This window comes from Necator americanus, chromosome X, assembly GCF_031761385.1.
Source record: "Necator americanus strain Aroian chromosome X, whole genome shotgun sequence".
Lineage (NCBI taxonomy): Eukaryota > Metazoa > Nematoda > Chromadorea > Rhabditida > Ancylostomatidae > Necator > Necator americanus.
Window position 1 is genome coordinate 8,295,469 of NC_087376.1, and position 13,986 is coordinate 8,309,454.

Below are 13,986 nucleotides of genomic sequence, written 5' to 3' on the forward strand. Positions count from 1 at the left end.
TTTTACTTTCTCGAGATCCTCTGTAATAGTAGTGTAAGAGGAACTACAAACAAAACTACAATAGTTCTTAGTTCCTGGGCGGTTTTGGATTTTGTGATTGAAAAAAAAAAACTAGAAGAGATTAGATTATATTATTACTTAATGTGATTTGATATAAAATAGCATTCATTCAAACTTATTTGGGGTGGAATCCATGAACCTCGTAGTAATACTGCTATGCTTATTGTTACATTCGAAGGACACTGTTACACTTGATAGTAGTCCCGAACGAAAGCCATTAAGAATGTGAAGTAGAGTGATCATATTTCGTCAACATATTAGCCCATATTGTGTATATACGAGGCATGTTCTCTTTTTTTTTACTGGATTCGTATTTGTACACCTACATACACAAGGGAATATTTGCATTATTCCGCATTATTATCTTGAGCTAAAAATCTGAGACAGTGTTTATAAACCACTAAGTTTCTTAGTAGCAAGAGATCAAAGAGATCAGAAATGAAAATCCACATTCGCATCAAGAGAAGAGCAGAAATCCTGAAAATTCTCTGTTTTTAAAATGAGAAAAATAGTGCAGCATCGAAGCATCTATATAATATAAGCAACCAGTTTCTTATTGAGGCGGAGTCAATGAGGCATGAGATCAAAGTTTCGCAGAAAATGAAGAAATTATCCAGTTAAATGATGGAATTCTATTACTGAGTTTACTGTAGAAGTAATTTTTTTTAAGGTGGAAATTATGACTAATGGAAATGGTAATTTAAACTTAAAAGTTTTCATTACTCATTGTCTTACACTTTTGGCGAACGCTATTAAAGGCATCACCCCACGAATCTGAGGTGGTACGGATTTCAGGTGGAGTATTCGTATACGGGATAGTAGATTATGGAGAGAGGGGTGATTCCGTCCATTTCTTCCCAATTGCCGTAAAAAACGGTCCGGAAGATGCGGCGCGCGCACAAGGCTAGTGCGTTCCAACCGAACTCCCTGTAAAAAATAGTGCGCCAGAAGGCTCGAAGCCGTATCTTCCAGCCCGTTTTTACGGCAATTAGGAAGAAATGGACGGAATCATCCTCCTCACCATAATCTACTATCCTTTATAAGAATGCTCCACGTGAAATCCGTACCACCTGAGATTCGTGGAGTGATGCCCTTAAGTTAACTATCGTTTGGAATCGTCTAAAGTACAAGGTCAAAAAAATATTGCATGGTATTTATGATTTATTATTATTTGGTAAATAAAACAACTAAAATAGTACATAGTAAATAAATGAAATGATGCAAAATTTTTGGATTTTGTCATCCTCTCTGGGCTTTTTTTTTTGAGTAAGGATGGAAGATCTTTTCTTTCTCTTTTTCACTGAAGTAATCTCAAACCACTTACTGAAAGCTACTCCAAAGTTACTCCAAAGTTCGTGTCCATGACTTTTCTACAAAAAAAAATTCAAATAACTTCTGCCTGTTCTTTTGTTTTTTAGAGGATTTTTTTAAAATGCGAATGGTTATAGAAGGTGATTGTTCTCTGCGTATTCTCGTAAATCTAGCCACAAGGGAAAATGAATAAAGACATTCTGAAAACATAGATTGGAGCTTCTACGGAATGAAACAGGAAAAAACAATCGAGGATGAAAAGAGTTCTTAGATCGATGAAATGAAAATGAAAACATATGCATACATCAAGAAACATCCAAAAAATATTAAAATTTTTTTCTCTCATCTGGAATGACTAAAATTATATTTAAAGAAATCTAAGAAGGCAAGAATATAAAAAATTATCCCTAAATCAGAAGCGCTACATGAAAACGGTGAACCTCTTGTGTTCGGTGGAAAATATGTAAAAAAAACAAACTGATATCCAATGAACAGATGTGCGCTCAAACAGTTATTGATCTGCTTGCAAACCTTGAACTTGAAGAAATCAAGATTTTTGCGGAAAATTTCTTCTCTAAGCACTGCAAATTTTGAAAAAAAATTGCAAATCAAAGCAAATTATTATCGATCTGGAATTTTTGAACGATATAAAAAATAAATAGTAAATAACCTTTAGGCACACGGCACACATAGCTCTGAGCTCTAATGACATAGGGCCTTTTATTATTGGAGTGCACTTTAAATTCAATCATATACCACCTCAAATGACGTGTACAACTGTGCGTGGAATTTGGATGTATGAAGTAATTGTACGGTAATCGAATTCGTGGCATAAATCTTTACAAGTACAATCATTCAAAGCTCAAAGCTCTAATGACGCTTTGTTTTCCCAGAAATTTCCGGGAAATTAACGGAAAACCAAGGCGGAATGTTTCGATACAATTTTACAACGTCAGTGTCGATGTCGTCGGTGAACATAGGTTTTGTTAACAAAGATTTTGGTAATGTAGATGTTATTAAATTATAAAACAGGAATTGGGCTTATTATAATTAGTTTTTAGCCAAAAACCTATATAATTACCTGCTGGGGTCAGCTGATCATTGCAAAGGCGAACACGCGTTCACAAAATCCCAACGATTTCGAATTGCAGCAGAATACTTTTGTGCATCCCAAGTGGATTGATACGCCACAGACTTTTTACTTTTTTATCCTTTATAGTTGTTAGATTTAATGACTACTAGTTACAAGGATGCTGGCCTTAGATTTCATTACATACATACGGTATTCATATTCATACCTATTTATTTAATCCTTCAGCATTATATCAAGGTTTTTAATGCGTACGGTACAAGTTAGTAAAAAATCTACCATCTAATGGAGAAGAGCGCTGGTTCTTGGTTTTTTTTTTGTTCTTGGTTTGTCCTTTGTACTAAAAGTGCAACTGATGAAAAATTCAAGGTGAAAAATTAAATTTTTCACGACAATGTTGAATTTTTATAACAAAAAACAAAAAACAAAACTTTTCTAGAAATTGTGTTTTCCAGCACAGTCTAATATCCACGAGGAATCAACTTTTTTCCCCTTTAATATCACTCTCATTAACGCGTGCCTGCCTTTCATTTCTACTGCCTGTGCAATCATGACAAAAAAAAGTGTAAGCGATACTTTTTCCTGGGTTATTCCTGTTCTTATATTCGAATGAAATAAGTGCGGTCAAAATTCTGCAGCATTTTGAAAAACCCTATCCTAAAATATTTGCGAAAAATGAATTAGAGCTTGGTAGTGAGAAAACAGGAGGATTCACAGTTGAAATTTACAAAAATATGCTCTGGAAATTCACCACTTAATTTTTTGTCAGTGTATTCTGTAGACGGCACCTTTGTTGAAATAGCTTGTATTTTTAAATTATTGTAAATTGTTCTTTTAAAGCCAAAAATATTGTCGTAAACAGCTCTGATGCTTTCTGAACAATAGCTTTGATAAAATCCAGAGAATAATTTTAGAAAAAACATAATGAATTAGGTGTACAAAATAATTCCTCGGTTTACACATCCAAATTTCTGGTAATACCATATATAAGTCTACTATGGTATGTATGTATAAAGGAATTTCTGTTGGAGATGTCAACATATATGTATTCACCAGCCTGAACATCCGGCTTAAAAGCATCACACCACGAATCTGAGGTGATGCAAATCTCAGGTGGAGTATTCGTATACGGGATGGAAGACTACGGAGAGAGAGGTGAATCCGTCCATTTCTTGCTAATTGCCGTAAAAAACGGCCCGGAAGATGCGGCGCCGCACAAGAGTGGCGCGCTCCAATCGAACCTCTTGTACAAAATGGTGCGTCAAAACGAATGAAGCCGTATCTTCCGGGCCGTTTTTTACGGCAATTAGGAAGAAATGGACGGAATCACCTCCCTCTCCGTAGTCTCCCATCCTGTATACGAGTACTCCACCTGAAATCTGCACCACTTCAGATTCGTGGGCTGATGCCTTTAAGCAGGACTTCAGGCTTATTTTGGTGTTCGCTCCGCTCATTTCACCGACCAATAAGAAATAGCAGTAGCGACACTTTTTGGGAAATTAGAATTGCTTTTTTATCAAAGCTTTATCCATTTTTTTATCCGAACACTTAGGTATAGATGAATGATTTTATGGTTTTCCCTAAACGCTCAGTTTTAAATTTGGAGAACAATCAATCTTGATTTTACATCTATGTTTCTGTCAAACCTCCACAATTTGGAAGCATTATTCAAAGTATGAGTCTTCTCCGTTCTCAGCTATTAGCAAGAATGATGTGCTATCATGGAATGACGTGAATATGTCTATTGTAGTGATAAAAATAACGTTCTACGTCAGATCGCGTAAACTTTTGGTTACTATGTATTGTATTTAAGCTGCCGCTAGCACGTTTGTTTCTTCTCTTTGAAGAAAGGATGTTAGCAGCATCAGAGAGACATGCTGGGAAATAGATATGCGAAGGAACCATGGAAACCCATTCTACTGCGTTGGGGCTCCCGCGCACTCCGACGCAATGGAACCCGTCTCTCCCCCTCTAGCTTTTTGGGACCGGCGCACCATTTCAACCCCGCGGAACCCGCCCCACCGCATTTTACAGCTATCTGGCTCCGGGGCACGATTTCGACGTCGTAGGGCCCGTCTCACCCAATTTTATCGCGTTGAGGTTCCAGCGCACTAAACCGACGCCATAGTATTAGTCTCCCTCTCTTTGAGGGATTTCCTGACTGAGACACTCGCCACATACATACACGCATACACAGACCCAAACACGTGGCAGAATAAGCCCGTTGTTGTACAGCATGATAGTTTGCAATTTTGGGAGTATACATTCACATAAAAGTTTATTCACTCTCACTAACATATGAGAAAAACTGACTTGCCTTATCAAAGCCAACATACATCTCAAAGTAATTTTCGACAATGATGAAAAGGTAGAGCGCTCGCCTATCAGGTGCACGGCCATGGTTCGGCACCCCACCGGTGCAGAGTTTTGCATCATTATGAAGTATTTTCGTGACACACAGACAAAAAAGCATATATATATACACATACACATACACACACACGGACTAAGCGCGTTATTATATAGCATGATTACGCACAAAAAATATAGCCTAGGACCTCCTTATCCAGGACAACTAGCAGATTATCAGGAACAGTAGAATCAGTGTAATAACAAAATTTCAACCTTTTATAACTCAATGAGATCTTTAAGTCAAACATTTCTTGTGTTCTTCTATGGATCCTTTCTAAAGGTTCACTATGATATTTCTATCTTGTTTAACATATTAATTTCTCGGTTTTAATGTCTACTTCTCATAATAACAGAATCTTTTCGGATAAGAGCACAGCGTACACGCAATAATGCCAATTCTTCAAGTAGAAATAGAGTCATGATATGTCAAAACACCTTCGTACAAAATTTCCTTCGTTGTGAAACCGAAGGAAAGGAAAAGAAGAGGAAAGAGTAAAGAAAATAGCAGTAGTCATTAAAAAAACTTCAATAATAGGATGATCAATTAATATTGTTAGAAACATTTATTGTTTATCAGTTGTCTTTCATTATTTTACACCAGTGCCTATGTACAGTATTATTATTATTATTATTATTATTATTATTATTATTATTATTATTATTATTATTATTATTATTATTATTATTATTATTATTATTATTATTATTATTATTATTATTATTATTATTATTATTATTATTATTAAAGTGTAAAGATTATTATTATGAAACCTTCGTAAAAAGCGTACTCGAAGAGCTACACGTACAAAATCTTACCGAATCTGTAGTGAATAAAAGAAAAATAGAGAAGAATAAAAGAATAAGTAAATAATAAGTAAGTAAGTAAATAAGTAAAGTAAAAGAAAAGAATAGTAAAGGGGCTCACTCGTGTGGATCTTTTATGGGAGCTATGGAGAGCTCACTTGGAGGTCGCATTGTCACCAGCATACTACGACTCAAGATTTTTTTCTATGAAGCCGAACTAGTTGAGTGAGCAGCGCACCCCTATATAGTACATCGTACCAATAAAATACTATCTAATGGCCATTCTATTCATACATACACATCAATGAGTTGATGCAATGGAAGTTTTGCTGATATTTTTGCGGAAAAAAAAATTCTGGATGGTTCGGAGATAGTCAGTCAACTGGATGGCTAGGGACTCGACATCTTTTTCGGATTAGGACAATTACTCGTGAAACTAGTTCAGCGCTAAACAAAAAAGCTTACATATCAATTCAACTCTGAGTGAAAGTCTGACAGAGCGCTCCCAACCATCAGAAAAACACTTATGTGGCGAAGTGGAGGAATCCAGCCTCCTTACATCATCACATGCTATTCATATATCTCAACAAAAAGTCAATAAATAAATTAATCAATAAATATTTTATTCACAAATATTTTAATGTAGACGTTGCCAAGAGTTAAAGCTTCGTATCACTTTTATTCAAAAAAACACCAATGAAAATAATTTATTTATTAGTATCTTTCCAATTTCTTAGTTATTTACAGCATAAAAACTTAAAATTGTTGAGATTTATCGTCGTTAGGCTGAGCATTTGAATTTGCAGCAATTTCACTTTTAAATTTTGAATTTATGCCATCTTCGCTTGGGATACCGAACAATTGACTGTCGACCTTCTTCAATATTTTACAAACCTTTAAATGTCTAGAAAATCAAAAAAGAGGTTCCTGAAATAAATCCATCTCAGTAAATATCAAAATAGAATACCAAAGTTTATTAGATCTTTTTTTTTCGCGTGATTGACTACGGGTCATCTTCTACAGTAACCAGTGTACTCGAATATGTAATTATAAAGAATTTTCATTAGCATAAAAATTTCTTTCTTTGCTAAGTGTTCATTTCTCGCCCACGATGTGTTATACAATTGAGTAACGTTTTTAAATTTTATAATTATCGGAATAACTTTCTATAATAATTCATAATGGTTTTAGAACCACCACGTACTTGGCAGTTTCATCAGTGGTTTTCTCTTTAACTCATTTTAGACAGGTTAAGAATTGTTTTTGGAAAATGAAATTAATGAGTGAAGAGAGGTAAAAAAATGAGTTCGCCTTCATATCGGTCTGAGATCAGACATAGAACGTGGAAGAATAATTCAAAAAAAAAGAACACAAACCACCTTTAATAAATTTAAAATCAGACATGTTGTCCAGATATGTGAGCTTAACCCGTAACGAGACTAAGTACTTATTAATAAATCTAGTGATTTATACTAGATTTTCAGACAATGGGTTCTCTTATGGTTCAAAAACCGTAGACAGAAATGAAGCTGAAGTGCTGATTCTTCGCTTTTATAAAACTCTTGATCCTCTAGGGAAACAAGTCAACAAACAATAGCGAACTCGAAATTGTTAACTCAATCTTCTTCAGGGTTTTTTTCTCAATTTTTCTTCTTCCTCTTCTTAAGATAACAAAACCATTGTCATTTTTAAAAGTATTTCCTATGGATGAGTCTTTAACTCAGAAACATGGTGGGTGAAATATGTCATTCGGAAGAGCATGTAGGATTTTTTTCCTGGGAATCGATCAATGCTTAAAGAAAAGAATCACCATATTCGCCTTTTGCCACCTACAATCCATTTTTTTTTCAAAACAAGTCACATATGTGGCCAAAAGTGAAAAATACTCTGAAGCTTCTCCTTACAAATTTTATTATTTATTTATACATCGTGAGAATGCTAAAAAAGTATGGCATAAAATTGCTTATTCACTTACCAACCATTCATTCCTTGATTCATTCATTCATTTATTCATTCATTCACTCATTCGTTTATCAAATAGCGCGAAAAAACAAAGCATCGCTATATTGTGTCACTATAAAAACTGAATTTTCATTAGTTGATTTTTTTTTTGAATTGAGAAGAGCTGCTCTAAAACATATAGGTAGTACACATCAAGGTGGATCAACGTATACGTACGTTTCCTTTTTTCCTATATATGATAAACTTAAAAACTTTTAATTGTTGTTTAAGTAGAACTAAAAGGAAGAGTGAAAGTGAGTTTTCCTTTCTGCTAAGAATTTGTTTTTCTTGCCGATTCCAAAATAAATTAAATTAAATTTAAAATCTCCATTAAGTGGAACAATGATCACCATGTGTTTCTCTTTATTAGTTGCTGATTCTCCAATAAAAACGGAAACGAAGTTCGCACGCGCTAAATTTGGCTGAAGCCGTAGTTTCAAACTTAAAGAAAATTAGTTTCTAAATGGATAAGTTTTTGACGCTTTCCCCTGTACACAGTCCTCCTTCTCAGTACTTCTATAAGGAGTGAACTGCTTCGATGAACTCGGTTTTCTAAAAAAAGTGGACAAACTTTCGCTCTACATCACGATGAAAATAAACGGAGCAGCAAGAAGTTACATCGCCAAAAGTTTGTGGTTTAGAAAAAAAAATCCTGTGTTCATATTTTTATAATAATAAGACAATTAAGAGAAACAGATCCGAGAGAAGCTACACTGCTTTATGAGTGCCGTGTGGATGAAACCACAAACCAGAAATCTACCGAACCAACGAAAAACAGTGAGATTAGTAAATGAACAGCACGATGCAGCGAATTCCAGCAAAGAAAAACAATCCTAATAGAAGAAATATCCCAATGTTTTGAGACATACTAATCGATAGTGTGAAAAAAATGAATGAATGTCCAAGTATTCAAAAGATTCATGTACAATCATGTGAAGCAACAATAGCGTCATCGAGTAGGCGATTTATTTTTTAGAACTCTTAACACATTTTTGCAGGAATTGTAGTCACAATTTGTTAATGGAGTCTAAAGAGTGATATGTGAGTCAAGGAGTTTTTTTTTTAGCGAAGTGGTAAAAATATAGATAAAGACCTTATGAGATCTACAAAAATCTTATGAGATCTACCCATTGCTACTCACGGCTGACAAAAAATCCGAGGGGTATTCGCGACTAGAACTGAGATTTAACAGAACGGAGGTAAGAGAATGAAAGTTAGTGTATGTCTGTGTTCTGTGCGTGTGTATGTGTACGTCGTCATATCATAGTATGTCTGTGCGGCATGTGTGCCTTCACGTATAGATGTATATGTGGTGTGCATGTTTGTACATATGTTTGTCTCTGCGAACCAATGTTCGACTCTATACTACGCTCATGTGTGTATTTGTGTATGCGTGTGTCGTCCATGATGCATGTTTTTATATAGATTATATATATATATATATATATATATATATATATATATATAACAACATAGATTCTTTGGAAAACATTAAGAAGACATTTTTGAAGTATTCAAGTAATATTTTTTAAGCAACAGGGAGAACCGCCATGCCGTAGAAAAAGTGTTGTTTTCATTCCTATGGTGTTTTTTTTCCATTGAAAACCTATAAAATTACCTATGTGTACGTCAATTATCTTATTCATGTGTGTAACGATGTCTGAATGGCAGAGAGCTTTTTTGAAGTCTATTCAATTTTTGGTTCTCCCATCAAATAAGTGTCAGGCTGTTTGCTCCGCCCGTGCTGATCATTCTTACGAGGAATCTAGAGGTAAAACAATTATTGATAAAATGTACTGTCCAATGTAAATGTAATGTATGTGGATAGTGTGTAGCATATTGTTAGGAGCAAGAAGCACGTTTAGTTAATAATGTTAGTTGTCGTTTTGAGCAAACTATATAATATTGCTAGCTTTTTTTTTGCATAATTAGTGTTCCTGTATTTGGACTCCTACAAATCTTTCATTTAAAGAACTATTAATATGCCTCCAAGTAGGAAATTATCCATTGAAAAACGCAGATATAAAATGTCTAGCGACCAAAGTTACTACTAGCTACTACATAAACTTACTGATAACAATGTGTTACAGTTCATAGTAACAAGATAGAGTTTATTATAAAATATATTGAATTAGTGACGACATATAAGTACAGTTCTTGCACATTTTGATGTATTCCGTAACTATCAAGCTTTAAGTTGCTGGCCACATTAGGAAATATTATTTAACAGAGAAACGACTGCCACAGGAGAGGAAAGTTCCAAAAACCTCACTCAAGATCTCCATGCCCATGCATACTCAGGCTTATCAAATTTCATAAAATGTAAAAATGATCAAAGCAGAAAGCGAACAGGGAGATATACGAGATAATAATGATATATGGACATAGTTGTCAGCCCTTTTTCAAAACAAAATTAGATAGGCATTACTTGCTTATTAGTACAGCAATTTCTAGGAAAAGAGGAGAGTTGTAAAAGTAGATATTATGCAGTCTTAAGTAATAATAATCCAAATACGAAGGTATAATGCTTTTTTTGGTGAGTAGGTATAGCGCAATGGCAAGTAATGAGCAGTATGTCTGTACTGTCCGTGGTACAACGCCTCTGATCATTCTGGTGTCCATAAATAGGTACCAAGTACTTCCCCTTGTATCCACTTACTGCTCTCTTTTTGCACTATAATTGTAACGAAAATCGTGCACCTGGTTTTTATCTCATAATCGATGGATTCAAAAAAAAATCGATAAGAGCTCGCCAATGGCAGTTGAATTCATGCGTAAGACATCGACAAAGTTACTGTAAAAGATGTATGATGTAAACAACAACATCTTACGGTGGCTAGGAACCGAAAGAAATTGAGATTTCGCCGCTTATTTAGTAGCGTGATTGAATGACTTTTCCGATGTTTGCTCCCTTGTTTTAATTCGAGTCGATTCTGATTTTCAATCAGAGTAATTGCTAACAAAGTAATATTGTTATATTGGTAGAAGGGTCTACAAAAAACACAAATATTGTGAAAATCGCGTAATTTTAACTAATTACCGTATTGTTTACATGAACCTAAACCGAAAGAATTCAATATCCATGATAGGTCAGTGGATTTAATTTAAAGCGAATGTTTTGATTAGCATTACGATGAGCAGCCTGGGCTCCTTCATTTCTTTTATTGCTTTGCTTTGCTCCGGGAATAGATGAACTCTGGATTGTTGCTTAGCAATACAGTATCAGCAAAATAACAAGAGGGCATTAAAGAAAAGAAAAAGTGGTAAAAAAGAAAGTGATTTGAGGTTGAAAAAAAGACTGTGAAAATATAGATCACTCTGAATATTTTTTCTGAAGAAACTGGAACATATGTAGCAAGAAGGAGGTGCAAACTCACTTCGATGTCTTTCAATTTAATAACATATTCGAATAATAATTTAACAATCTAATAATCTAACAAGACTATTCATTCTTGAATACTGGTCATTTTATCAAAATTGTTGTGTTCTGACACTTAAGAGAAGCCAAATGACTAAATAAATTAATTGAAAATATAAACAAAAGCTAATGACGCTAACTTGACTTGCTTGACTCAAACGGCGAGCGGATGTTATGGCCTAATCCGGACTACCCGCATCTTCGCCGAGGTGAGTATTCCTTGAGCATATTTAACCCCCTCCTGTTCAATCATCCGCTAGTAGAGCTCGCACAGTATCTATCCATCCGTTGTTGTTCCATATTCTGCGAAACTTTATGTCTTGCCTGAACTGCCTGGCGATGCCAAATTTCCTAAGGTCTTCAATCACCACTTCCGTCCGAAACTTTCTTCTACGTGCGGGTAGCGTCTGCCAGTTTGGGTCAGGTAGCATTTTCAAGGAAACTTGGACAAAGCGATGGTCTAACTTTGTTCAACTGATATCATCGACGGCAGAGTTGAACAAGAAAGGTCCCGCGACAACGCCTTGTCCTACCCCATTTTTCACTTCGAACGATGAACTAAATTTAGCTGGTGTTCGAAGGGCAGCAGTTGTTCTTCTATTCATGTCGTTTATTAGGAGAACAAAATTTCATGGAACTCCGTCGGCGTGAAACGCGTTTAAAACACGGACTCGGTGAGGAGAGTCGACAGAGGCTTGGAAGTCTAGGAAGGTTAACTGCATAGACTTCGAGTGCTGCTGTCACATTTCAATCACTCTCCTCACAATAAACACCAGGAAAATGGAAGATCGAGTAAGGCGAAAGTTAGCTTGTTCATCACGGCTGGTTTCTTCGCTATGTTTGATAAGCCGATCCAGAATGATCCGCTCTAAGACCTTGCACATTACATGCAGTAGAGATGTTAATCTTTGGTTCCGCTACGGGTAATTTCTTGTGGAGAGGAATTATGACAGCGTGTCTCCACGAAGCCGGTATCCACTCGTCAATACAAATTGAAAGGATGATCCTTGTCATCTTACGAATCCCAGAGGAGGAAGAGATTTTAGCATTTCTGCGTTAATTCCATTGTCTCCGCCAGACTTTCGATTCTTCATTTTTTGTATACACACTGAAACTTCCGACTCGGTCGGTTGTTCCTCTGTGATTGCGGTGTACGTTGGTCATTGGACATGTTCAAGTTCAGAGACTGATGGTGTTTTTCGGGTCGGCAAGATCTTGGAATGTTCTCCCCTCCCCCTCCCAGAAGAGCAGGAATGCTTCCCAGTCAGCGACTCTGGCAATATTGAGGACAGATAAACATCTCTCAATTTTTCCGTTATGATGTCCTTGTAGAGGTCGGCATTTATTCGGGTTCTGGTCCTCCCACGCTCTTTCGAATTATTTCGCTCTTGTCGTCCATTCGTTCTCGCGATCACATTTCAGCTGACTATCCAACTTTCTCCTTAGGCGCTTCTCCTGGCTCAGATCGCCAGTAATGCGGGCGACGCATGCAACATGGCATGTGGATCTGGTCTCCGCAGGTGCGAAGGCAAACCTCTTCCTCGGCATCAGAACCGGGGGAGTCTTCTTTGCAATACTCTAAAAACAACTAGTGAGAGAGGAGGCGTCCTTGTGGCTCGTATTGGTCTGCGTTCCAATATTTACCGACACCATTTCGCAGAATCTGTTTCTACATTCCTCGTCCATTTGACCTGCCATGTCGATATTCGGTTGAGATTGAACTCCTCGACTTCTTTTCTGGAACAATAACTTCAAGTTGAGAAGCAGAGGGCGGTGTTCGGAATCGAATGCGACGTCCCACTCAGCTCTAGATTCCTGGATATTCTCAAGGGGATGTCCTTTGTCAGAACGTGGTCGGGTTGTAGTTTAAGAATTGTTACTTTCCACTAGTACTGCTGTTCTGGCATTAAAGGGGTTGTCCTTTGCTAAGTGGGTTGAGACGCTGACAATTCCTCTTAGACGTGGATGTAATGATCAGATTCGTCTGCTCAAAAACATCTATCATACGACTGCTGCCCGCGTTTGCTTCGCGGGTTTATACTATTTTCCAAGCACATCGGATCGTTTTTTGAGACTCCTCTTTGCATTCGCATCAATTACCGACACCCGGATGCTGAATGGATATCTTGGACATCAACCTGTTGAATTCGTCATAAAAGGCTCTCTGTGAGCGTCTCTTTGTGTAGTCTTCAACGTTCTTTATGGGACCACCTACAATCCAGAGTTTGTGCTTTCTGCGACCCGCTGTCGTATAAAGGCGCTTCTCGATGACGTTGAGCCAAATTCCTCCAACAGGTTATTGTAGTCGTTCCTGCCGCCCATTCTCCTGCATTCTTCTCATCAGCATCTTCGCTGTACATGGTGTTCTTCTCGATCCTGATGATGTGACTTCTTCGATGTGCCTTTCCAGCAGCGCAGCAAACGGCGCATGCAGATATCGTAGCAGTCTGGAAAGAGTGGCCTGCTGGAGTTTGCTCGTCAGCCATCGGACGTTCAGCAGTACGAAACGGTCGTTTGTAGCCAAAGATTCCATCTTTTTCTTTGAGCATCTCAACAATGAGAGTATTGGTTCTGCAGTGTGTTGGACGAGAGAAACTTTTTGCAATGCTTGGGAAACTGATGCCATATAACAGTGTAAGTTATATTGCTCGTACGCTCCCAATGCGTACATTCGAATGCCTAATTGCAGTTACTGAAATCAGGGCCACCACTAACACGTAACGAACAGATTTGCATACGCGACCCCAACCACAACAGTAACTAAAATGTTTAAGGCAGTAAAAAGTGTACGCTGATAAAAGTTGTTATTTGAAAGGTTCACAGCTGGGTAGATTAGGGCAATAGCTGTCCAGAATGAGTTTCGGTAAAATGTTTTCACCACTTTTATGAA

At 36.8% G+C, this 13,986-nt stretch overlaps 2 protein-coding genes across 2 annotated transcripts; one reads left to right on the top strand and one right to left on the bottom strand.

Moving 5' to 3' along the window:
* Positions 1-3,561: 3,561 nt before the first annotated feature.
* RB195_021840 (uncharacterized protein) lies at positions 3,562-5,744 on the top strand (the record flags this gene model as incomplete). The annotated part of the gene is made up of 2 exons (XM_064208753.1): positions 3,562-3,616; positions 5,488-5,744. The coding sequence occupies 2 exons, from the start codon at positions 3,562-3,564 to the stop codon at positions 5,742-5,744; spliced, it is 312 nt and encodes a 103-aa protein (XP_064064634.1).
* A 6,729-nt stretch (positions 5,745-12,473) lies between these two features.
* Positions 12,474-13,645, bottom strand: RB195_021841 (uncharacterized protein; the record flags this gene model as incomplete). The annotated part of the gene is made up of 3 exons (XM_064208754.1): positions 12,474-12,674; positions 12,741-12,903; positions 13,308-13,645. 3 exons carry the CDS (start codon positions 13,643-13,645, stop codon positions 12,474-12,476), a joined length of 702 nt encoding a protein of 233 aa, XP_064064635.1.
* Positions 13,646-13,986: the final 341 nt, after the last annotated feature.